We start from the raw sequence: 25818 nt of genomic DNA on the forward strand, positions 1-25818 counted from the left end.
GGGAAGGGGCTGAGAGGCAGGAGCGTACCCGGGCCCTTGGGGGCCCCGGCGGGCGGGCCCCGGGTCTGCCTTCCCCTGATTCAGGATCGCCAAACATCACTTTGGTCTGATTGACCCTCTCCCTAGTAATCCGGAGGAAAATTACCCCCCTTTCTTGTAATCCGTGCGCACGAGGTGACAGAGGGGACCCAAGGCGTGAATGTACCCGACCTCCTGGAGCCCTCGCTGGGATCCGGGAGGCAAATGGACCCTCATCGAGACTTCCAGGCGAGCCCGGCCATCTGGTCGCCCCCCATAGGAAAGCATTGTGCGCGACCAGATGGCCGAAGGAAACTTAGAAAAATGGGACGTGCGCGACCAGATGGCCGAAGGAAACTTAGAAAAATGGGACGTGCGTGACAGGATGGCCGAGGGGGACAGGCGCGACCAGATGGCCGGGCTCGGAAGGGAAGGTATCTGGTCGCTCTGCGCCCCAACAAACGAGTGAGCGGGTGCCGGGGCATGGGGGGCCGGAGGCCCAGGGCCCCGGCTGGGCCTCAGCCATGGAGGCGGCGTGGGGGACCCGGCGGGCCCTCCGACCCGGGGCCCGCAGAAAATCTTGACAAGCAGGGGAGGCCTGCACGGGACCGACAGATCCCAGTCCCGGGCCCTTGGCAGAGCGGCAGGCCGGGGGAAGGGACCCGGGGCCGGGGACCCCGACCCGGGGCCCGACCGGGCCCCTGGACCCAGCCGGGGCTCCCAGACCCAGAGGCGCTGGGGAAGCCTCCCCGGGCACTCCGGACCCTGCCCCGGGCACCCTGCCACACGGCAGGACCCAGGACGGAGCCCGGGGTGGGGAGGCCGCCCTCCCCGGGGCCCCCAGGGGCCCGGCCGGAGCTCCTGAACCCAGACGAACGATGGGAGGCTCCCCGGCCACAACGGAACCCCGTCCCTGGCCTTTGGCAGTGCTGCAGGCCGGGGGACGGGGCCAGGGGACGGAGACCCCGACCCGGGGCCCGACCGGGCCCCTGGACCCAGCCGGGGCTCCCGGGCCCGGAGGCGCAGGGGGAGCCTCCCCGGGCCCTCCGGACCCCGCCCCAGGCACCTTGCCACGCGGCAGGACCCAGGACGGAGCCCAGGGTGGGGAGGCAGCCCTCCCCGGGGCCCCCAGGGGCCCGGCCGGAGCTCCTGAACCCAGACGAGCGATGGGAGGCTCCCCGGCCAAAACGGAACCCCGTCCCTGGCCTTTGGCAGTGCCGCAGGCCGGGGGACGGGGCCAGGGGACGGAGACCCCGACCCGGGGCCCGACCGGGCCCCTTGACCCAGCCGGGGCTCCCGGTCCCGGAGGCGCAGGGGGAGCCTCCCCGGGACCTCCGGACCCCGCCCCAGGCACCTTGCCACGCGGCAGGACCCAGGACGGAGCCCAGGGTGGGGAGGACGCCCTCCCCGGGGCCCCCAGGGGCCCGTCCGGAGCTCCTGAACTCAATCCAGCAAGGGGAGGCTCCCCGGCCACAACGGAACCCCGTCCCGGGCCTTTGGCAGCGCCGCAGGCCGGGGATGGGGCCAGGGGACGGAGACCCCGACCCGGGGCCCGACCGGGCCCCTGGACCCAGCTGGGGCTCCCAGGCCCGGAGGCACAGGGGGAGCCTCCCCGGGCCCTCCGGACCCCGCCCCAGGCACCCTGCCACGCGGCAGGACCCAGGACGGAGCCCGGGGTGGGGAGGCCGCCCTCCCCGGGGCCCCCAGGGGCCCGACCGGAGCTCCTGAACCCAATCCAGCGAGGGGAGGCTCCCCAGCCACAACGGAACCCCGTCCCGGGCCTTTGGCAGTGCCGGAGGCCGGGGGACGGGGCCAGGGGATGGAGACCCCAACCCAGGGCCCGACCGGGCCCCTGGACCCAGCCGGGTCTCCCAGGCCCGGAGGCACAGGGGGAGCCTCCCCGGGCCCTCCGGATCCTGCCCCAGGCACCCTGCCACGCGGCAGGACCCAGGACGGAGCCCGGGGTGGGGAGGCCGCCCTCCCCGGGGCCCCCAGGGGCCCGACCGGAGGTCCTGAACCCAATCCAGCGAGGGGAGGCTCCCCGGCCACAACGGAACCCCGTCCCGGGCCTTTGGCAGTGACGCAGGCCGGGGGACGGGGCCAGGGGATGGAGACCCCAACCCGGGGCCCGACCGGGCCCCTGGACCCAGCCGGGGCTCCCAGGCCCGGAGGCGCAGGGGGAGCCTTCCCCTGGCCCTCCAGACCCCGCCCCAGGCACCCTGCCACGCGGCAGGACCCAGGACGGAGCCCGGGGTGGGGAGGCCGCCCTCCCCGGGGCCCCCAGGGGCCCGACCGGAGCTCCTGAACCCAATCCAGCGAGGGGAGGCTCCCCGGCCACAACGGAACCCCGTCCTGGGCCTTTGGCAGTGCCGCAGGTCGGGGGATGGGGCCAGGGGATGGAGACTCCAACCCGGGGCCCGACCGGGCCCCTGGACCCAGCCGGGGCTCCCAGGCCTGGAGGCACAGGGGGAGCTTCCCCGGGCCCTCCGGACCCCGCCCCAGGCACCCTGCCACGCGGCAGGACCCAGGACGGAGCCCGGGGTGGGGAGGCCGCCCTCCCCGGGGCACCCAGGGGCCCGTCCAGAGCTCCTGAACCCAGACGAGCGAGGGGAGGCTCCCCGGCCACAACGGAACCCCGTCCCGGGCCTTTGGGAGTGCCGCCGGCCTGGGGGACGGAGCCCGGGGACGGAGCCCCCCACCCGGGGCCCGCCCGGGCCCCTGGACCCAGCCGGGGCTCCCAGGCCCGGAGGCACAGGTGGAGCCTCCCCAGGCCCTCCGTACCCCGCCCCGGGCACCCTGCCACGCGGCAGGACCCAGGACGGAGCCCGGGATGGGGAGGCCGCCCTCCCCGGGGACCCCAGGGGCTCGGCCAGAGCTCCTGAACCCAAGCCAGCGAGGGGAGGCTCCCCGGCCACAACGGAAGCCCGTCCCGGGCCTTTGGCAGTGCCGGGGGACGGGGCCGGAGACCCCGACCAGGGGCCCGGCCCCTGGACCCAGCCGGGGCTCCCAGGACCGCACGCACAGAGGAAGCCTCCCCGGGCCCTCCGGACCCCGTCCCGGGCACCCTGCCACGCGGCAGGCCCCGGGGATGGGGCGGCATCCGGGCCAATCCAGCTGCCGGCTGAGGACCGAGAGGGGTCCCAGAGTACCCTGTCCCTAGTAATCCGGAGGAAGGCTACCCCCCTTTCTTGTAACCCGCGCGCTTCGGGTGACGGAGGGGACCCAAGGGGCGAACGCACCCGGCCTCCTGGAGCCCTGGCTGGGATCCGGGAGGCGAATGGACCCTCATCGGGACTTCCAGGCCGGCCCAGCCATCTGGTCGCCCCATTGGAAAGCCTTGCGCGCGACCAGATGGCCGAGGGGCAAGGAGCGACCAGATGGCCGGCACCTGAAGACTCCCGTCTGCCATAGCGGTAGGGCTCCCGCCTGCCCACCCGCCAAGGTCTCGGGGGGACTCTGCTTCCCGGGGTGGGCTCGGGGGACCCCGGCTGGGCCTCAGGCATGGGGAGGACCACCGGAGCTCTCGGGGCCCGCGGGCCCGGGCGCCCGGGGGAGGACTGCCCAGGACCCGTGGAGCCCGTCCCTGGGCACTTTGCCACGCCGCGGGCCGGAGGAGGGAAGCCCCGGAGGCCTGGGAGGATGTTGCCCGAGAGCAGCCCATCTGGTCCCCGGCAAAGAACCGCCAGCGCCGGAGGGGTGTTCCGGCATACCCTGCCCCTACTAATCCGGAGGAAGGCTACCTCCCCCTTTCTTGTAACCCGCGCGCCCTGGGTGATGGAGGGGGGCCCTAGGGGCGAACGCGCCCGGCCTCCTGGAACCCTGGCTGGGATCCGGGAGGCAAATGGACCCTCATCGGGACTTCCAGGCCGGCCCGGCCATCTGGTAGCCCCATTGGAAAGCATTGCGCGCGCGACCAGATGGCCGAGGGGAAAAGAGCGACCGGATGGCCGGCACCTGAAAGGACCCCCGTCTGTCCGAGCCATAGCGGTAGGGCTCCCACCTGCCCACCCACCCGCCAAGGGCTCGGGGGTCTCTGCTTCCCGGGGTGGGCTCGGGGGACCCCGGCTGGGCCTCAGGCACGGGGAGGACAACCGGAGCTCTCGGGGCCCGGGCGCCCGGCGGAGGACTGCCTGGGACCCGTGGAGCCCGTCCCTGGGCACTTTGCCACGCCGCGGGCCGGACGAGGGAAGCACCGGAGGCCTGGGAGGATGTTGCCTGGGCGTAGTCCATCTGGTCCCCGGCAAGGAACTGCCGGCCTCGGGGGGGGTGTTCCGACATACCCTGCCCCTACTAATCCAGAGGAAGGCTACCGTCCTTTCTTGTAACCCGCGCGCTCCGGGTGACGGAGGGGACCCTAGGGGCGAACGCGGCCGGCCTCCTGGAGCCCTGGCTGGTATCCGGGAGGCAAATGGACCCTCATCGGGACTTCCAGGCCGGCCCGGCCATCTGGTCGCCCCATTGGAAAGCATTGCGCTTGACCAGATGGCCGATGGGGGAAAGGTGCAACCAGATGGCCGGGACTGAAAGGACTCCCATCTGTCCAACCCCGAGCCTTCGCGCTGGGGTTCCCGCCTGCCCACGCAGGGCTCCGTGGCTGCAGGGCCCTGGGGCTGCAGGGCTGCAGGGCTCCAGGGCTGCAGGGCTTCAGGGCTCCGGGGCTGCAGGGCTCCGGGGCTGCAGGGCTGCAGGGCTCCAGGGCTGCAGGGCTCCAGGGCTGCAGGGCTCTAGGGCTGCAGGGCTCCAGGGCTGCAGGGCTCCAGGGCTCCAGGGCTGCAGGGCTCCGGGGCTGCAGGGCTCCGGGGCTGCAGGGCTCCGGGGCTGCAGGGCTCCGGCGCTGCAGGGCTCCGGGGCTGCAGGGCTCCAGGGCTGCAGGGCTCCAGGGCTCCGGGCTGAAGGGCTCCAGGGCTGCAGGGCTTTGGGGCTGCAGGCCTCGGTGGACGCCCGGGGGACCCATGGAGCCCGTCCTGGGCACTTTGCCTCGCCGCGGGCTGGAGGAGGGAGCACCGGACGCCCCGGGGAAGTGTCGTCCGGGCTTGGCCCATCTGGTCCCCGCCTGAGAACCGCCATCCCCGGGAGAGGTTTCCCGGCATACCCTGCCCCTACTAATCCGGAGGAAGGCTACCCACTTTTCTAGTAACCCTCGCGCTCCGAGTGATGGAGGGGACCCTAGGCGCGGACGCGCCCGGCCTCCTGGAGCCCTGGCTGGGATCCGCGAGGCGAATGGACCCTCATCGGGACTTCCAGGCTGGCCCGGCCATCTGGTCGCCCCATTGGAAAGCATTGCGCGCGACCAGATGGCCGAGGGGAGAGGTGCAACATCTGTCCAACCCCGAGCCTTCGCGCTAGGGTTCCCGCCTGCCCATGCAGGGCTCCGTGGCTGCCGGGCTCTGTGGCTGCTGGGCTCCGGGGCTGCAGGGCTCCAGGGCTGCAGGGCTCTGGGCCTGCAGGGCTCCGGGGCTGCAGGGCTCCGGGGCTGCAGGGCTCCGGGCCTGCAGGGCTCCGGGCCTGCAGGGCTCCAGGGCTCCAGGGCTCCGGGCTGAAGGGGTCCAGGGCTGCAGGGCTTTGGGGCTGCAGGCCTCGGTGGCTGCAGGGCTCCGGGGCTGCAGGGCTCCGGGCCTGCAGGGCTCCGGGGCTGCAGGGCTCCGGGGCTGCAGGGCTCCGGGCCTGCAGGGCTCCGGGCCTGCAGGGCTCCAGGGCTCCGGGCTGAAGGGCTCCAGGGCTGCAGGGCTTTGGGGCTGCAGGCCTCGGTGGACGCCCGGGGGACCCATGGAGCCCGTCCTGGGCACTTTGCCTCGCCGCAGGCTGGAGGAGGGAGCACCGGACGCCCCGGGGAAGTGTCGTCCGGGCTTGGCCCATCTGGTCCCCGCCTGAGAACCACAATCCCCAGGAGGGGTGTCCCGGCATACCCTGCCCCTACTAATCCGGAGGAAGGCTACCCACCTTTCTTGTAACCCTCGCGCTCCGAGTGACGGAGGGGACCCTAGGCGCGGACGCGCCCGGCCTCCTGGAGCCCTGGCTGGGAACCGCGAGGCGAATGGACCCTCATCGGGACTTCCAGGCCGGCCCGGCCATCTGGTCGCCCCATTGGAAAGCATTGCGCGCGACCAGATGGCCGAGGGAAAGGTGCGACCAGATGGCCGGGACCGAAAGGACTCCCAGCTGCCCACACCAAGCCATAGCGGTAGGGCTCCCGCCTGCCCTTGCAGGGCTCCGGGGCTCTGGACCAGGGTCCCTTGTCCCGGGCAGATGGACACTTGGCAGGCCGCAGGACGTGGGATCCCAGGCCCTGACCAAAAATCAGGAGGCCCGGGGCCGGTCCCTGCTTCTCTACGCAGCCAGGCCGGGGAGATAGGGGAGCCTGCCCAAGCATGAGGGACCCCAGTCCCGGGCACACGGTCCCTCAGGTTGTGCGCTCGTTTTCCACAATTTTTTTTCAAAATTCCGCGAAGAGGCATTCCGCAAATTCCGCCCAGCCCTAGTTTACTGCATCATTGAAAGTGCCAACATTTTTTATTGCAGCGTGGCGTCCATACTATACATTTGCCTGGCTGGATACAGAATCTTGCCCTGAGGAAGCCTGTAACCAGGTGAAACGCGTTGGCTGTGCTTTCTGTATTTGATGAAGAAGATACTGAATAAAGATATACAGAATCAACTAAAAGAAAAGAATACTTTTTCGATTAATTTCCTCTTGATGTGTTCGTACTGACTGTCACACATGTACTCTATTTTGTTGCTTCTCGATTATGTTCTAAAGTGCTTTAGGAATGTCTGTCTACAGGAAGGGTGCTCTCTCAAACCACTGAGCGCACATACTGTACCCGTTAGTTGATGCACTTTACGGTGGTGTTCCTTTCGGTGGATGAGCAGAGTGTAAGTGGCCGATTGCCTGATTAGTGTGATTAGGTCGATCTGGCATTCTTTGGCGGTGGTCAGTCAGTCCTGGTGTGTAAGGTTAGCTGTATTGTCAAAGCTCAGAAATATCTATTCACCACATGTCCTCGTTTGCCTTGTCACCTTGTTCCCATGTGTTTTTAGCTTGTTCTCTATGGTCCCTTCTCCCAATCGTGTGTGCTTCTAGTGCATGTAATTGAATCACAGCACCCTTAGAGGAGTCACATTGTCCCAGTATATTATTTGGGTAGAAGAGTAACTATTTGCAAAGCTGTATTTAGCTTTACCCTGAAATGAAACGTTAAAGTGAATGAAAGTGAGACCCTCCAAATGAATAACTCTGTGCAGACATTAACATTAATGGGGCCATTCTCGTGCCACCTGTATCTGAGTTAACAAACCTGCCTCATCCTCCTTGTGTTAGCCTTGAGTGCTCATCTTGCTCACCTCTGAAAGCCAAAGCCTAAAAAGAGGTGCTTGGATTCAGTGAACTCACAGTATCCTACAGGCAATATTTATTACAGGGATTGCTAGGTTCCCCCAGAGCTCTGTCTGAAAACTGGACTGACTATCCACACAAAGACGGCGACCGCAGACTGTCTACACAAATGTCACCCAGGCTAAAAATACCCATGCAAAGATGGCAGCCATCACTTACTGCAAAGAGCGGTCACCTGCATATGTATCCCACTCATGAAATTGCTGATTAGAATTTCAAAAAGAGTTTATATTAGTAATCATGCTGTTATTAATAATGATTAGACTACCAGACATTCATATGGAAATATGATCTGTTGTCCTTTCAAAAAAGATGTATTCACTGCTACAAGTTTATAATATGGGTGCAATAAAAGTTCAGCACTCAGAGAAATAGGGTGAATAAATCAGAACTTAATGTAAATATCGCAGAGGAAGAGGCACAATGCTATAACTGAAGATCAGAAATTCAGAACTGGAAAATGTGTTGCTATGGCAATTGGACGAGTAAATGCTCGAATGACAAATATCTGCGACATTACATGAAATGTAATCGGTGATATTGCATTATTTGTTTTTTAAGTTCCGGATGTTGAAATGATTTACTTAGAAAGGGCAGAGTTTACCACTCCATCCCAATCACCTTTGAATTAAAGATCACTCCACTTACAGTAACTTGATCAACACCAATGACTCCTGTCAAGCTGCCGGTGCCGTACTGAAGAGAGCAGGAACGGGCTTCAGCGCTGTATGTGGTAGATTGTGAGGGCTGGAACCATGAATGTTGTTCTGCAGAGCAAGAAATTGGCTGACATCAATAACCAAGTGGGAATAACCATAAATACAGCAGTGAACATCAGGGCTATTTCTGCTCGGCCCATTCGTTTCCACTTACCACAGGCCTTGCTGACGCAGTAGACAGACGGGACCCAGAGGTTGGAGGACCAAAGATCACTGTGAAATTTTGAGGGGGGGGCCAATGGAGATTTCCCCAAAGTATTCCACCTACCAAGAAGAAAGGGAGAAGGGATCAAGAGATTGATCCTGGATTCTCGGACTGCTTCCAAGAGGCGGACAGAACATCTCATAGGATCTATCTCTGTTGGCGTCTTCCATTCACATGGCTTGTGATCTGAAACTAGTTACATCACCGTGTTTTCGAAGTTAAGAAGCAGAAAAAAGCTTGCTAGTTCCATCAGAAGCAAAAGCGTATGCTGTGTAAGCATCGACATTCCTGTCTGGTAGATTGGGATTGATAAAGTTTTGTTGAATATGGCATTTCTAGTTCTCTCATTCAAAAGAAGTGACGGTATCCTTCATTATGGGAGGTTGTCATTTCTTGCCTGAGATCTCAGCTCTTGAGCTGTGCAGGACTCTTCTCTCTCTAGCCAGCAATGGAGCTCGCTAAACAGCAAATAAGTATTCTGGGATTTCCTCAGGTACAGATTGGTTTGTAAGTACAGCAAAATGCAGGAAGAGCGAGCGATAATATGGTATTCTCATAAAGTGTTATTAAGTGCAGGAGTCCAAGTGGTAAATCAGTGTTTTTACTCTGAAGAACGCCCTCAGGAGCAGGAGTCTGAAACTGGCTGCTTTTTTAACCAACAAGACAGGCAGATTCAGTTTAGTAAGTACAAGAATGTTGTATTTTCTTTGGATCTTTTTTATTTAGCACAGTCCCTTAAGTGCCAAAGTGATAACAGATATTCATCTGGAACTGAATATTTTAAGGGATTTGTCAAAAGAGATTAACATTTTAAAGTTTTCAAGAGTGATATTCAACTAATTCAAATAGAAAGGCAGGAAGACCAGAAATCTCTGAGTTTGCCCACAGGATTAGAGGGAAAGAGATCAGATTAATAAACAATAGATGTTGCCACCGTGAGGTTCACCATATTATGAGGCCCCAAGACAAAGCAGAGGAAAAATAAGGGGAAAATACCAGAGAGCAAAGATGTGACGCAGCAATTAGCATTGGGCCAGTTTTATAGGCAGCCAGTTGCAGAAATACCAAAAATTCTGATTGGTTTAAATATACAGGTATGGGAAATAAGAAGAAAGGGTAACTTCAAGAGAAGGGCCAAGGAGAGAAAAAACATTCCAAAGAAGATTACAAAACAGAACATTGTCTCGCATTGAATCTGGAATTGACAAGTAGACCTCGAATATAACAATTAGGATTTGAGTACTCTGGATTTACCAAGGAATTTGATCGATACTCCCCTGGAGTTAGATGCTCTGGTGTCCACAGCTGGCATAAATACACTATATTGTACGTTATTTATATCAGATTCTTGTTTGATTCCAAATAGTCCATGGCTTCTCAGATAAAAGTAGTTTTGAAATCCTGTTTCTGCCAACACTGGGAATGTATGAAGCTCCTTCAACTTGCCATCTTCTTCCGTAGGGTCTGCTTGAGTGATTGCTATGATGCCACCAAGGAACCCTATGCAGAAAACTTCAGGTGATGCAAAAGACGGGGGGCTCAAGCACTAATCAAGCTGAAGAACAGTGACGACACCCGGCCAGCTCTGGCCAGGGTACGCTGGCTTCTGGTGTGGGAACGAGTGAAACATACAACTCTGTCAACAACAAGGTAACTCAGTATTCCCCTTGAAGCCCCATCAGACAATATTTATGCACCAAGTGCTTCCAGTAAAACATTTAATACATTAATTTGCATTTGCAAGAGTGATTAGAAGTTAGATCCAAATTCTATGTCTTCATCTCAATAACAGTCAAAATAATATAAACAAACAAATAACAAAAAGTGATAACATAATTTAATAATCATGAAACACTACACTATATAAATCTACAGGTGGCGTATAAAGTTTCTCTAGCTTGAGCCTCACTAATAATCTGCTCCCGTACACAAGTGCTCATATGCACATAAAAGAACAAGGAAATATAAAATGGAGTTCCTCTATTGCCCTGGGGAGGGTCTTGTATACGTTGATACCTGGAGACCGAAACGTTGACACTGGTCCTGCTATTGTCTAGCAAAAAGAGTATAAATTGTATATTGCATTTTTGTCAGTTTCCAATTTTTATGTGTGTTAGTTTCTGCTCTTTATCTTAGAATATTTGTAAATACAGTATTTAAATCTATTTTCCTAAATTGGAATTGCAGGCTCTTGTTTATTGAGAAACAATTGCATGATTGATTCAAAAGCAGATTCAAGTATTAAATGATTCCCTTGGAAGCACTTGTTGAATACATAAATCTTGCTTCTAGGTGGCTACATTCCCACTATTCCACCTTGTTATGCCTTTCATCTGTCAGCCTTCATGCTCCTATTTGTTCCAACTCTCATGAAAGCCTGCATCGGTGGTAGGTTCTATTTGGTTAAAGCAACTTATCTTTGGAATACCCTACTAAAGGACCAATGGGTACAGGCTAAAACCAGTTTATGGCTTGGAGCTGGACGGCTTCTTTCCATTATCTATGGCACCAAGATGTCTTTAGGTATATGTTACACTCCACAAATTCAACATCGTGGCATAACACTGCAGTGTATTCCCACTCACTGCCCGAGATGCTGACAATGAAGGAACATCAAGTCAGCAACCACCTGTGATTACCAGCTGGCCATGTTACATTTTAAGAACGCGCAACAGCCAGCTTCACATGCTAATAAGGAGACCAGCCAATGGTGTGGTAAGGGGTTCGAAAGGATTCCGACTATATCAATAGCTGTTAGCTTTATCTTCCTACACAGACAGCAGTAGGCAAAGGGAAATGGTCATTGGTCTCAAACTGATAAGTGGTTGATGTTCATTGACTCAGTTTTTCAATTTATCATCACATTGACCCCCAATGCATATTAAGAGTTTCAGGACTGCCAGCGGTGTCATGAAGGTTCTTCCTCCATAAAACTGCTGGGGGACATGAAACAAACACCCCATGCATAGGTGTGCATGTTGAGCCCCCCTGTGTGCATGCACTCCAGTTCCAGCACAGCATGAACTTTATAAGTCCATGCCGTGCTTGAACACGCTGGGGGCAGTCCTGCCGCAGTGTCTTTCTAAGGCATACATAGGTGCCTTTGAAAGGCACAGCCGCAAGACTGCTACACTACCCACCCGTTAGACCACGAAACACTTGTTATCTGGCAGGCGGGAGGTGGCCCTGTTTGGCGGTCCGGGAGCGGGTGGTGGCATGGTGGCCTGCTCCAAGACTGCCAAACTCATATTTGGTGCTCATGCCTACCCACTGCTCTCTGAGCAGCGATGCATTACATTGGGGCTATGGACCTGTGTCTATATGAAGTGAAGAAAGCCCTAATGGAGATACGGGTTCCCAAAGGTCCTTGAACTCCACCTTGACAATGCGCCTTATCTTGGTGTACTCTTCACCAGTTGCTACCACGCTTTATCTCAATTCAAACTCCTGCTTCTTACCTTTCACCATGGGAAGCCCACTGCCACACCTCTGGTTGCCCTGGGAAATGAGCTTCCCTCTTTCAGTGGTAAAGCTAGCCCTCTAGATTCTAGGTTCAAAGAAGTGCTCCAGTTATCACTGATTGGCTTACAGTGAAGTGTTATAACAAGCACTAATATTTTGCTTACATCATAGTTTGACGTCATTTTTTCCCTCTTTTGGATAACAGAACATTTCGACATCTTTAAACTTTTCCGCTCTAATGATTTAATTTCCTCCTTACCACCTGGAACTTTGTCCTTCCATCACTACTTTACACAAAAGCAACAGTTTCTCTCTTTTGATAAAACCGTGTTACTAATTACTTAGTGCGCTCAATCTAATCCAGAAAAGAATTCAAGGAAGATACCCAACATCCAATAGCTTTCGTGTCTTCTTTGTACGCCCTTGCCTCTCCTACAGGTTGCTTTGATCCGGCCATGGCACACTTGTGCTGTACACAGGGCGAACATTTCATGAAGCCCTCAACCACAGGGTCAGTATGACATTATCATTGCCCACCTACAGTCAGATTCAGCCATGGTGTCACTGGTCAGCAGCAAGCACTGCCAGAGCAAAACAATGTCACAACTAGGGGCAGGGGGATGAGTTGTGGGAGTAGTGGCGCTTCGACTAAGTAACATATCGACAAGCCAAATAATTGTGGTGTGTAGTTGAAAAAAGAAAAATAAACACACTGTTTTGAAATTGGCTTTCAACCGCATGATTTTTTTTACACTCAGCACCTAATAATCTCTGATGTGCACTGCCCACCTGTGCATGAAGAAGAATTTCCAAAATTATTTTGTTCTTGCACTGCCACCTTCAGTTAATCTCACATAGCCATGCATCTTGAAAGAGTGAGTGGTCCTGTGAGGGATAACGGGGAGTATGACACTAAGATGTAGTAGTTGTGTAACTCAACCTTCCTCATTACCCCACACCTACTGAGATGCTAACTGCCCTGTGCTGATACCTTCAGCCTGACAACAGACGCTGACTCTCAGACTCACGTCCATGTAGTTGATGAGCGGCTCATTGGTGCCTTGAGCAGATGGGCAGGAATCTTGGTACTGGACCATATCCAAGTTTTGGGACTTCCAGAAGTCGGACAGCTTCCCGCGCTCCTTCAGCGCTTTCCTCACAGACTTCTTTCGCTTTAGTGTTACCCTGGAAGTAGAAGCATGACAACAGTTAAGGAGTTCCGAAAAGCACATGTTATTGGACAGTTGTGAGACTACATACAGTGGAGTATAATCTGCTTTTAAAGAACTTGATTATTTGGAGGGCTTTCAGATCCATATTAAAAACAATAGATGCTGTTTTATTATTTCTAGCCAATTAACCATCAAGTTGGTGACTGCTCTTTTTTTATTTTGAAAAAACGCTGCATGCACTCTATGGCTCAACAATGGGGGGCGAGCATTTGTGGTTGCTAAGTGGCATGGTAAAGTACTGACCATGAATTTTGTAATTCGCTGGCTATGAATTCATGGTATTTATTCAAATGTTTGAGAGTCATAGACAGACGTGACCACATTCATCACAAACCGGATGTTGTAATAGGTTTTCAATGTAAGTGATGTATTTTTCATCGAAAGAGGTGTAAAGTTTTAAAAGCTTTTGCAAATCCTTCCCATTTCCATGGTAAAGTTATGCTTGGGCAAAGATTATGGGAGAAGAGAATTTAGGGATAGCTACTGGAATGTAGTAGAAAGCTAGACAGTGCAGCATGAAGAACCTCAGCCTTTGGTGATAAGGAACTGTTTCTTGTTTTAATAAGTAAGTAAAGTTATTCAATATTTATAGTGGTAAGATATCAAGAGTAATAAAGAAAGCGTACAAGAATGTGTAAATAAATAGCTTGAGGTGGGTGAACGGAATTCAGGGATGCATGTAGAATGTAGATGGTGGGAGTGACTTTGCGTATAATATCAGCTGCAAAGAGGATTTGATTCATGAGAATTTTTGGAAAACCTTGCAGGAGAATCCAGTGAATCTGTTGTACCAAGTGGAATGTTTTTGTAATAGAATATAACTGAGCTTAAATTCTATACCTATTTCTTAATTTAAAGGGTCTCAGTAATGGTAAGGCCTGGGGCAGGATAGGAGCACTGCATCTCGGCTCCTCTCCAATCCGAAGTAGGGATTCATACGCTTTACTGCTGTAGAAGGAATTTGCAGGGTTGCGGAATTTACAACAGATTCCAAGGGCAGCTGTGTTATTCTTATTGAGGAATAGACAAATGTTTGTTGGAATTGTGTTGGAGAAGTGGAGAAATGGGTGAGTACCCTTTTTCTGCATATTGTAGAGGTGCAGGGATAAGCTTTTCCTGGTGATTACGCTGTGGTTGATGATGTCATGTTCTTTTGCTATCTTCTGCTCATTTTGTAGGTCAAGCCTTCCAAGACTGCACATGCACTATATGTTGAAAGGCATATTGTGGCTTACAACAAACATGAAGGGGCTTGGAGCCCTTCCATTGCATACTATTTTTGGGCTTTTCTTCTCACTTTCATTTGCCTGCTTCTTATTGGTGTGCTTGTCCGTTCCAAGGAGCAGTGCCTCTTTTTACCATCACTTTGATTGGTTGACATGTCTGCTTCCACTGCTTGCTTTTCAAAGCATTACTTTTTTCTTTTGTGTGCCTTTCAGTCCGCCTCCCTGGTGTACTAGTATCCCCCTGCACACCATGAAGCTCTGTCAACAGACTGCTTCTCCCTACCTCCTCCCTCTTCCACTCACCCATGTTGCATTCACTCTCACTCCCATTCCCCACCCACCCTCACCCTATGTTGCTTCACCATTATCCACCCTCCCTCCCCGTGCTGCTTTGCCACTCTCCACCCACCCTCACCCTATGCTGCTTTACCATTATCCACCCTCCCTCCCCGTGCTGCTTTGCCATTCTCCACCCACCCTCACCCTATGCTGCTTTACCATTATCCACCCACCCTCACCGTATGCTGCTTTACCATTATCCACTCACCCTCACCCTATGGTGCTTTACAAATATCCACCCACCCTCCCCGTGCTGCTTTGTAATTCCCTACCCACCCTCTCTCTATGTTGCTTTGACATTGCCCTCATCCTCCCAAGTTGCTTGGCCGTTTCCGTACCCTCCCTGTGTTCAGTATGTCCTCTTTTAAAAAAACCCACTTAACACATTTAATTTTAGTTACCGATCTAACTTGGATTGGTAACTAAAAATTAAAGAAGCACCCCCTAATTTTGTAGATGCACGCATGTGTGGTGTGTGCAGCTATAAAATTATCCTGACAAGAATTTTAAACTTTAACCACCTGGATAAAAACATTGATAGGATCTGCCTCTATCTTTGTCGACCCAACCTCAGGCCCAAGTGAGAGAGAGCTGCTGTGGAAATCTGCTCAAGGGGAGGGAGCCAATTTCAGAGGAACACCCACCCCATTGCTTACTGCAGACAGAAGTGAGAGCACCAACAATCAGAGAAAATGTGCCTACTGCGACTTTGCCTGTTTAGTAAACCATCTCCGACCCTGCTGTATCCACTTGTAACCCCATCTCTTTCAGTCAGACATTTGAAAAGCTGGGCTTGCTTCTCACTGGTGTATGATTTTCGATTCAAGAATGCAATATTCTATTATTAACCCCCATCCTTTGTATCCTGAAGGAGGAGAAACCTCTAGACCTCTTATTGTCCATTTATCCCTTGCCAGCTGTTCCAGATGAATACTAGGGTCACCTCCCACTCACTTGAGCCCTTTGAGTCTATCCAGTGTTGAGATATGTGACCCCAAAGAGAGTTGCATAATTCTTAAGAGTGAATGACTGTTGGAAATGGCCCTTTTTGCAGGGTAATCCCCAAACTTTTTGCTTCTTCCTCCTATCTTTACCTGACCTGTGTTTTTTGGCTATAGTTCTCTGGGCACTTTACCACTGCTGTTCAGTGCTAAAGTGCATATGCTCTCTGTGTAAATTGATATTGTGATTGGTTCTCCCTGATTGGCATATTTGTTTGACCAGTAGGTCCCTAGTAAAGTGCACTAAGTGTGCCAGGGCGGGTAAATCAAATGCTACTAGTGGGCTTGCAGCACTGATTGTGCCAACCACATGAGTAGCCCTGAAAAGATGTCTCAGGCCTGCCACCACAGTGCCTGTGCGCAGTTTGTTAACTGCCATGTCGACCTGGCCAGTGCACCCACTTGCCAGGCCTTACCCTTCCCTTTTCTTACACATAGGACACCCCTATGGTAGGCCCAAGGTACCCCCCCGGGCAGGGTGCAGTGTATGTGAAAGGTAGGACATGTACTGGTGTGTGTAACATATCCTGATAGTGAAATACTGTCAATTTCATTTTTCACTATTGAAAGGCTATCTTGCCCATGAGACAGAATGGGGAATGCTTTGTAACATTTTACAAGCATATCTTCCCATAGGTATAAGATTGAAAAATTGAGTTTGGTACCCCTGAACTCAGAATTAAATAACACATCTTTTAGTAAGGATAGTTTTTAAATTGTGTGTGTGAAAATACCACTTTTAGAAAGTGGCTATTTTCTTGTTCAACCTTCCTGTGTGCCTCCGCCTGTTTGTGGATTGACTGTCTGGCTTTGGAGTGACAGAGGCTGGGGTGGCTCCAGGAGTCTGGGTGAGTCAGCACTAGGCTGAATAGGTCTGATCTGCATTTGGAGTGGTGGGAGGAGTAGCACCTGTACCTGAATAGGGCTGTGCCTGGCTTCCACAATGCTGTCTCCCCCCCCTCCCCCCCATGGTGTGTCTGGGACCAAGGCCCACACTAACAAAGGAAGTTGTAGTGCACTGGCAGAGTACCCCCAGAACTGGTTTGAACTGGGCTCAGAGCCCCTTGCACAAAGAGAACAAAGACATTTTGGGGTATAAGTATCAGACCTAAAACCCCTGAAATGTAAATCATTCCTGGAATTCAAGAGGAACCTTTGCCAAGGAGAAGAGCTGGAGAGACTGAGGAGAAGTACTGCCCTTGCTGTGTGTCTAGGGTTGGCCTGCAGTTGCTGTTTCTGCCAAGCAAAGGAGAAGGACTTTGCTGTGTGCTGTGTCACCTCCTTGAAGGAGATCTCCAAGGGCCTGAAGTGAGCTGGCCTACTGTTCAGATGTCTCAGGGACACAAAGACTTCACCCCCAGCTCCCCGGAACTCTGCTGTTGTGAGTTCTGACCTGCCTGGAAGTGCCTGTGCCAGTTTTGGGCCTCTGGAGGTTGTTGCTGCTGTTTTTCGAGCTGGAAGAGAGAAGAAACTCAAAGAACTACAGAAATCAACGCATAGCTCTTCATGCGGCTGTTTTCCGACACAGCTTCATGGCGCGAGAAGAATTTCTACGCATCGCCGTGCCACTGCGAAAGCCGTCGCAGCACCGGTCGTCACGGCAAGAATCGATGCATCCAGGGATCGCGGCTGAAGAAGACCGACGCAGCCCTGCGCAACGCCGCCGCATCGATCTCCGACGCATCCCGAAGATCCATGCATTGTACCTGTGCGCCACGCTTCTCCGACGCATCACCTGCGGACCAGAACTGGCACGAAGAATCGACACATAACTACCCCATACAGACCGGAATCATCGCAACCATTCCTCCGCATGCAGCGGGACTGTCACATCGCCTCCTCAGGGTCTCAGGAGTGTTGCATCTCTTTGTTTTCCGACACTGCGGCTGTTTGGCTTGGTGAACTTTGACGCAGCTACAGGTACTTTGGTGAAAAGTCACGCATCCATAGTTTTCTATGGTACAAGTTCTTGATACCTTTTGAAAGTCATATTTCTAACTCTGTATGTTGGATTTTTGTCGTTTTGGTCTTGTTTAGTTTAGATAAATATACTTTATTTTTCTAAACTGATGTGGTGATCATTTGTGGTGTTATCACTGTGTTAATGTGAGTGTTGGTACAAATACTTTTCACATTGCCTTCGGGATAAGCCTGTCTGCTCGTGCCAAGCTACCAAGGGGGTGAGCAGGGTTTATCTAAAGTGTGTATCCCCCTTACCCTGACTAGAAGCAAGGGTCCCTATTTGGACAAAGGTACCTACCTCTGCCAACTAGAGACCCCCATTTCTAACAATGACTTTGATAGTAATGCATTTTGGGTTTTGAAATACTGATTTGCTTGTTGATCATTTTTTTAAAATATTCTATTAATCTGTAGCGTAAATTAGGATATGTTTTCTAAACTATATAATTGGCTTGGCATTCTCCTTTGAGTCTTATTTGAGTGTGTCTTGTTATCAGAGTTTCTGATCCATAGCTTCCTACTAGATTAAGCACTGAATGCTTGGTCTTGCTACCACAAAGAGAGTCCAGACTCAGACTGGAGCCATTTGGTCCATTTGAGTAGTGCAATAACACTCAAGGCCCTGATATGTCTGTGGTAAATGACACTCAATTGAGACATTCCCAGTAACCACTGAAGAGTGCTCCAGGCCCTGGAGGAACGTCTTAACACATCCTATTCCTAGAACGGCGGGGCTGGCATCGGCCACGCCAAAAGTATGGCGGTCGAGCCGGCCCCCTCCGTTACAGCTGGGGGCGTGCCTATCGCGCACCTGGTGACGCGGTGGGCGCGCCCCCTTACCCCCATTGGCCTAGGCGCGACCCGGAAGTGATCGGAATCACTTCCGGGTCGCGACGATGGGCTGACGTCCGGCCAGTAGGTCTGGCCGGACCAGTCGAGTATAAAGGGCTGGGGAGCCCAGGAACTGGTCTCTTGGTTCTTGACTCCCCAGCTTGCCCCCCCCCACGCCTTGCTAGGAGGCATTAACCTTGTATTTTTCTTTTTTCCTTCAGGTGGCGTCGTCACTACGGAGCGGGGTCGAAGGTTGTGCTGGCTTCGGTATCCGAGATCCGGGCGTCGCATGCTGGGGGATATCGCGCGGGGCTGTCTGCAAGAGCTATTGTGTGCCGGCGGGAACAAGAGTGACCTACAGCAGTCGCGGTCGCTGTGTGGTGCTACGACTTGCCGGTCGGATTGAAGGAGGAGCTCTGTGCAGGTATCCGGTTGGGGTGGCGCAGGTACCGGTTTTGTAGCGCGCACCCCTCCGGTTTGTGTGAAGACATTAAGAATACATTGTATTGAAGTAACGAAGTCGGGTTGTTTGTAAATTGTGGCGCGTATGTAAGGAGAAGCGCATTTCACGTTGCACAACACGTGTCAGGAACGCGCGCGGCGTAAACATAGCGGCAGGCACTTTCCCCGCATGTGGAATCAACTTTGAAATTTAGGCATTGCGGGGCGGCGCCATCAGACACGTGGGGAGCGCTAACAGTACCTAGGGGGTTTATTAAACGAAGGGCAGACATATAATAAGGCCTTTCACCCTCCGTTGTTAGGCCTGCATGTAATCATAAACACTCCGATTTAGCACTACTATTCTGTGATTGTGCGGTTTCTTTTCTGAGGGTGTCTCATTATAACTAAAAGGAAGCGGAAATTTTGGGGAATAAGCAGGGCACTTTTTTAAATCTGTAGCTTAACAATTTGAAGCGCTGTGAACCATACTAACGCGGTGTGTGCTAGTGACTGTGGCTTTGGAGCTACCAGTCTCCTTGTTTAGAAATAGAAGGGTGGTTTGGTGTTCTACTATCTAATGGCGGGGAAATCTAAGAGGGGGGAACAGGGCTCTCGTATAGAGAAGCTAGTGGAGGAAATGATGAGGAAAGTGACCGAGATGGGGCAGGATCTCGCTAACCTTAGGGAGAAGGTAGAGGGGCAGGAGGGGCAGGGAGAGAGGCCTAGGCGCCCTAATGTGCCCACTAAGGCTGCTTTTCCACTAATCCCCAAACAGGTTAGAGCGAGGAAACGCGTGGGGAAGGGACTGAACCCACCCATTCCACAGGTTCCTAGCGAGACCGACCCCACATCACCGATCCCGGTCCCTGTACCCGGTCCAGGGACCCCGTTGGCGCCAGTCCCACCAACAGCACCCCCGGTGGCACCAGTGCCGGAACCACAGACCCCACCTCCAATTCCAGAGCGGCCAGCGGTCCCAGTGCCAATAGTGGGTCCCCTTACACCACCAGCTCTCCCGGCGGTCCCACCTCTGATTCCAGAGCTACCAGCGGTCCCAGTGCCAATATTGGTTCCCTTTACACCGCCAGCTGTCCCTGTGGTCCCAGTGCCCCAACCCGCCCTCCCTCAAGAGATAGTGTCACATTTGGCGGCAATCTTGCCGTGGTTGGGGAAGGCAGGCATCCTCGCTCCGGTGGTGGGGGTTAAAGATTTGGGTACCGATGCTTTAACAGAAGCAACGCGAATTGTGTCTCAATGCGGGTCCCAAAGAACAAATCAATGCTGGGCCTGTTGCATCGTTACCTATCATTGCATGGGGTGGTACCGGCACTCTGGAGAACAAGGGGTTGCCAGTCCCCAGTGCGGCAGGGATGCCTCAGGAAGCTGCCGGGTCCGCAACAACAGGTAAATTACCAACATTGCCAATGTTGGGCGTGGGGGAGTCCAGCTCTGAGCAGGAGTTTTTAGGCAGACATGTGTCTATGGAGTTAAAGAACAGAATATGGGCTGGTGAATATATTAATATGTTTTTGTTATTGATCTGTGAAAGAGAGAGGGAGGAATCAAGGAAGAACAAAGATTATATGCTTCCCAGGGAATGGGCTAATGAGATGCTGAAGTATAGGGTGGAAGAGAACTTACTGAACTGGATCAGAGCCTTTTCCATATTCATGGCAGTCACAGCTGAGCGTTTCCCTAATGTACAGGCGCAGATGGCTTGCTATCAGAACAGGATAGTGCTGGCACATGATAAATTTGCGGGCGGAGGATGGTTAGAGTATGACAGGAATTTTAGGGTGGCAAAGGCATCCGACCCAATGTTGTCATGGGACCGAATTTACACCATATCGTGGTTGGATCTTTTTGGGGGCGAGGGGCGAGGGGCATGGTATCACGAAGAGTCACTCCCCGCAGGCAGCGCAGCCCTTTCAGCCCTTTCGGTTACAGGGTAGTACAAGTTATACCTCTGGTACAAACGGCAATGGTGAGAGGAAAGGGACGTGCTGGGACTTCAACAGGCGGACTTGCACCAGACCACAGGGTCAGTGCAGATTCAAGCATGCGTGTTCCATTTGCACCAACCCATCCCACCCCGAGTCCAAATGCCTCAAAAGATCAAAGGATTAGGGTAGAAAGAAGCAGGAGTGAGAGGGTGTCCCCGCTGAAAGCGCGGTCCCCCATTGATGTGACGGCTCTGACACCATGGCTCAACAAATACCCCTGCCATCTTACGGCGAGAACTCTGTTAGAGGGTATAGTCTCCTCAAAGATTACCAAGGAGTTGCGCCTGGGTAGGGTGGCGGGCCCTTTCGAGTCTGTGCCGGTTGGGAACTTTGTCTGCTCCCCATTGGGCGTAGTCCCCAAAAAGGTAGAGGGGGAATTCAGACTAATACACAACTTATCAGCCCCCAAAGGTAATTCGCTGAATGATGCAATTGATGATGAGTTCTGCGGTGTTAAATGCATCCTTTGACCAGGCGGTGGAGATACTCAGGGGCTTGGGCCCTGGCGCTTTGATGGCAAAATCTGACATTGAATCGGCCTTTAGGTTACTCCCGGTGCATCCGGACGATTATCATCTGCTTGGTTTTAAATTTCAAGGGAGTTTTTATATGGATATGTGTATGCCAATGGGCTGCTCCGTTTCATGCGCATATTTTGAAAAATTCAGCTCATTCCTGGAATGGGTTTTCAGACAGAAGACAGGGCACCAGTGGGTCATGCACTACCTGGATGACTTTCTTATCCTGGGGTCACGGGGCTCCCCTGAAGGTGGGTAGGCGCTGCAGGAATTTTGCGCGCTAATGCCGGATTTGGGGGTTCCTCTGGCCCCAGGAAAGACAGTTGGGCCAGCATCTACGATAGAGTTCCTGGACATTGAGCTGGATTCTATTTACAGCTACGCTTGGACAAACAGAAGGTAACACTACACTAGCTGCAGCAGACAGTGGGGCAACTGAATTTTGCTTTAAGGGTCATTCCAATGGCTAGACCTTTCTCCAGATCCATCTCCCAAGCCATGGCGGGCCTCAAGGAGAAACATCATCACACAAGGCTGTCGGCTGAGGTTCGGCAGGACATGCGGATTTGGATGGCATTCCTGCAGGATTTCAATGGCAGAGTAGTGTGGCCCGGTCCGCCCACTGCGTCCGCGGAGTTGGGTTTAATGACTGACGCCGCGGGCAGTGAGGGATTTGGTGCCATACTCGGTACTGAGTGGGTGGCACAACGTTGGCCGGCATGGTGGGTAGAGAATGGCCTAATAGGTAACATTGGGTTCCTGGAGCTCTTCCCCATATCGGTGGCATTGACGGTATGGCCTGAACAATTGCGTAATCAGTCAGTAGTTTTCTGGTCAGACAACATATGTTGGCATGGTTGAGGGGCCTTAGTCGCAGGGGATGACCTTTCTGGTGAGCACAGGGGGGGCTAGATAGTCGGTCAACTATGCTAGCCTGTGGCGGTAAGGTCATGATTGGTGAGCAGGTAATTTAAGGTCCTTGGAGGGCGGCGCCATTCACGAATGGTGTCGCCCAAGTGGGAGGGACAACTGGTCTCTCCTAGAACTCCAGGGGCAGTTGGGTGCGTGGGAGGAGGGAGTCACACTTTCTCTAGGCTGATTGGCCATCCCGCACGTGCACAACGGCTGCAAGGGCCCCTTTAGGGAGATCAGGTACAGAGCGTACGGGGGTACCCGGGGGGGCGAGAAGTACCCTCACGGTGAACGGGCCCTCTGCGCATGCGCACTCCGGCTGGAGGGCGTGGTTAGAAAATTGATAAGGATCTGACGCCAGTTAGTGACCTTGCCGTAGGCTCTATTAGATACGCAGAAAATAACGTTTGTACAGATTAATAAAGATATGTTTAGATATGGATAGGAAACCTTTGTATTAGAGTTATGTTAAGGTTAGCCATCGGATATCTGTACTTGTCAATTGTAATCCGTGTAAAGTATATATTTTCTGCTACATTTCGTAAATATTGTAATTATGATTAATGTTTAGTAATTGTATATAGTAAATATGGCCGGGGGTGACACGCCCCCCGCCTTCCAAAAACTTCTCTCCTGTCCCGGGTCTTGAATGGGGAGGAGGGGGTGTAGGTAGTACCTGGCCATATAGAACGGCGGGCCGGCATCGGCCACGCCAAAAGTATGGCGGTCGAGCCGGCCCCCTCCGTTACAGCTGGGGGCGTGCCTATCGCGCACCTGGTGACGCGTTGGGCGTGCCCCCCTACCCCCATTGGCCTAGGCGCGACCCGGAAGTGATCGGAATCACTTCCGGGTCGCGACGATGGGCTGACGTCCGGCCAGTAGGTCTGGCCGGACCAGTCGAGTATAAAGGGCTGGGGAGCCCAGGAACTGGTCTCTTGGTTCCTGACTCCCCAGCTTGCCCCCCCACGCCTCGCTAGGAGGCATTAACCTTGTATTTTCCCACCCACCATCCCCATAGAAGCAAATGGTTGTTAGGTGTTTTTGGTAATCAAAGAATGTTGAATCTATTTTAGTTCCGGGAGGACTAGATAATTGTGATTGTTGTTTATAAATGCTAAAGTTTGTTTTTCACAGGTCTTCTATCGTCGTATTTTGATTTCTGTTGGTCAGGTGGTAAGGTCATGATTGGTGAGCAGTAAATTTAAGGTCCTTAGAGGGCGGCGCCATTCACGAATGGTGTCGCCCAAGTGGGAGGGACAACTGGTCTCTCCTAGAACTCCAGGGGCAGTTGGGTGCGGGGAAGGAGGGAGTCACGCTTTCTCTAGGCTGATTGGCCATCCCGCACGTGCACAACGGCTGCAAGGGCCCCTTTATGGAGATCAGGTACAGAGCGTATGGGGGTAACCGGGGGGGGAAGTACCCTCACGGTGAACGGGCCCTCTGCGCATGCGCACTCCGGCTGGAGGGCGTGGTTAGAAAATTGATAAGGATCTGACGCCAGTTAGTGACCTTGCCGTAGGCTCTATTAGGTACGCAGAAAATAACGTTTGTACAGATTAATAAAGATATGTTTAGCTATGGATAGGAAACCTTTGTATTAGAGTTATGTTAAGGTTAGCCATCGGATATCTGTACTTGTCAATTGTAATCCGTGTAAAGTATATATTTTCTGCTACATTTCGTAAATATTGTAATTATGATTAATGTTTATTAATTGTATATAATAAGTACGGCTGGGGGGTGTCACGCCCCCCGCCTGCCAAAATCTTCTCTCCTGTCCCGGGTCTTGAATGGGGAGGAGGGGGTGTAGGTAGTACCTGGCCATACTTTCTATATAATTTTTCTGACTCCCCTTTCGTGCTGATCTTGTGTATTTTGGTTTGATTACCATCTTTAGCTCTAAAGAGAGTGATAAATCAACAGCAGAACCCAAATGATGCTTCACCCTTCATCACTTCCTTGGCTGACACGGCCATCCAAGTGGATTAATGCACAAAATATCTTTAAAGCATTGTGTACCTACCTCGGGGGTGACTTCTATTTAACAAGCATTGAAAATGCAATAGGTCGCGCCTTTGATTAAGTTAAAGCCATTTGCTTTGCTAATGGTATTGTATAGCAAAGCAAATGGCTTTAACTTAATGAAAGGCGAGACCTATTGCATTTTTAATGGTTGCACTTTTCACATTACCCTTGTAAAATAGACATGATCATGCTAGGTACCACATTTCCCCATCCACCATTAGAGCAGTAAATCACAATGCCAGTTTTCACATTGCCAAAAGCACATTAAATGTTGACAAATTACTGTGCTAAACTACATATTTGCCATAAAGCAAAAATATCCATTCCAATCTTCACATTGCCTCACCAAAGCACATATTACAGCCCTAGTTTCCTCATTTTCCCCAATGCCTCTAATTTAACGCAAACTAATGCGACTGATTCCATACATCTCCAGTAAACAATAATATACCTACCAAGTAGAATTATCAACTGACCCCCTACCCCAACTGTACCAACAATGTTGAGTCCAGGCATTCTGATCAATAATGACATCATGGTATTCAAATCCAGGGTCATATACACACACACAGTTACATCAACACACAAAGGCACATACTTAATGCAGGATATCAGACAGGCATATGCTAAGCAAACAGCTGCACAATGAATGAATGAATGAATGAAAATTTCTAAAGTGCATGGTTTCCCGGGGGCATCCCAGTGCTGTGGCGCCAATTATGCCCCCGGGTAACAGTGGCACACACCCACGCAGACGCACAGATGCCCATCAATGAGTATCCCTTGTCCCAACTCTTTGGCGATATCTGCTCTGCCGCGTCTTCATGCTATAGAGAACAGATGATAAACGGAATGCTGAACCAATCAGACCTTCACCCCCAGTCAAAGATCTGGGTTAAATCCATTGTTTTTTTGCACGCCGTGCCATACCAGTTTGTCCCCAATATTTGGCGGTATCTGCCCTGCTGCGTCTTCATACGTTGGATGCGGTTTTCACTAATCTGATGTCACTTCAGATCGGAAATCCAATTCCACAGGTGTGGTCTGATCATAGCTTTATCCCTTTCGGCTTTCCAATTCCTAAAAAGGTCGGTGTAGGCACAAGTAACAGTAACATTACGAGTGCACCCAGGCGGAAATGGCAGTCTTTAGTCTCTAACCCCCTCTTATTAGTAACAGCTCAAGACATGGTTCCAACACTCATAGGGGAACCGGGAGAGGACTCGGTCAGATTTCATAACTGGTTAACATCCATAGGGAACAAACTAGATCCTCCCAAGTCCGGTATTCGTGTGTCCAAAAGGAAAAACCACAATGATCCCTGGTTCTCAAAAGACCTGGCGGATCGCCATCTGCATTGTAAACAGCTTGAACGCAAGTGGCGAAGGGGATATGAAGTAACTAACCTGCAAATTTTTAAATCATTCTGGAAACAATATCATTTGGCTATCAAGGTTGCAAAAAAAGAATATTTCCACAATCAAATCACCATGGCAAAGCATAATCAAAAAGAAATATTTAAAATTGT

General features: G+C 52.9%; 1 protein-coding gene across 1 annotated transcript in view; it reads right to left on the reverse strand.

The window, feature by feature from the left end:
* CTSE (cathepsin E) overlaps positions 1–25818 on the reverse strand; it is a 326557-nt gene that overhangs the window by 226330 nt on the left and 74409 nt on the right. The window contains 5 exon segments of the mRNA XM_085640901.1: positions 8060–8178; positions 8285–8335; positions 8338–8364; positions 8367–8394; positions 12826–12982. Coding sequence (XP_085497027.1) covers positions 8060–8178; positions 8285–8335; positions 8338–8364; positions 8367–8394; positions 12826–12982 — 382 coding nt within the window.

The sequence above is a fragment of the Triturus cristatus genome, chromosome 1_1 (genome assembly GCF_964204655.1).
Source record: "Triturus cristatus chromosome 1_1, aTriCri1.1, whole genome shotgun sequence".
NCBI classification, from domain to species: Eukaryota; Metazoa; Chordata; class Amphibia; order Caudata; family Salamandridae; genus Triturus; species Triturus cristatus.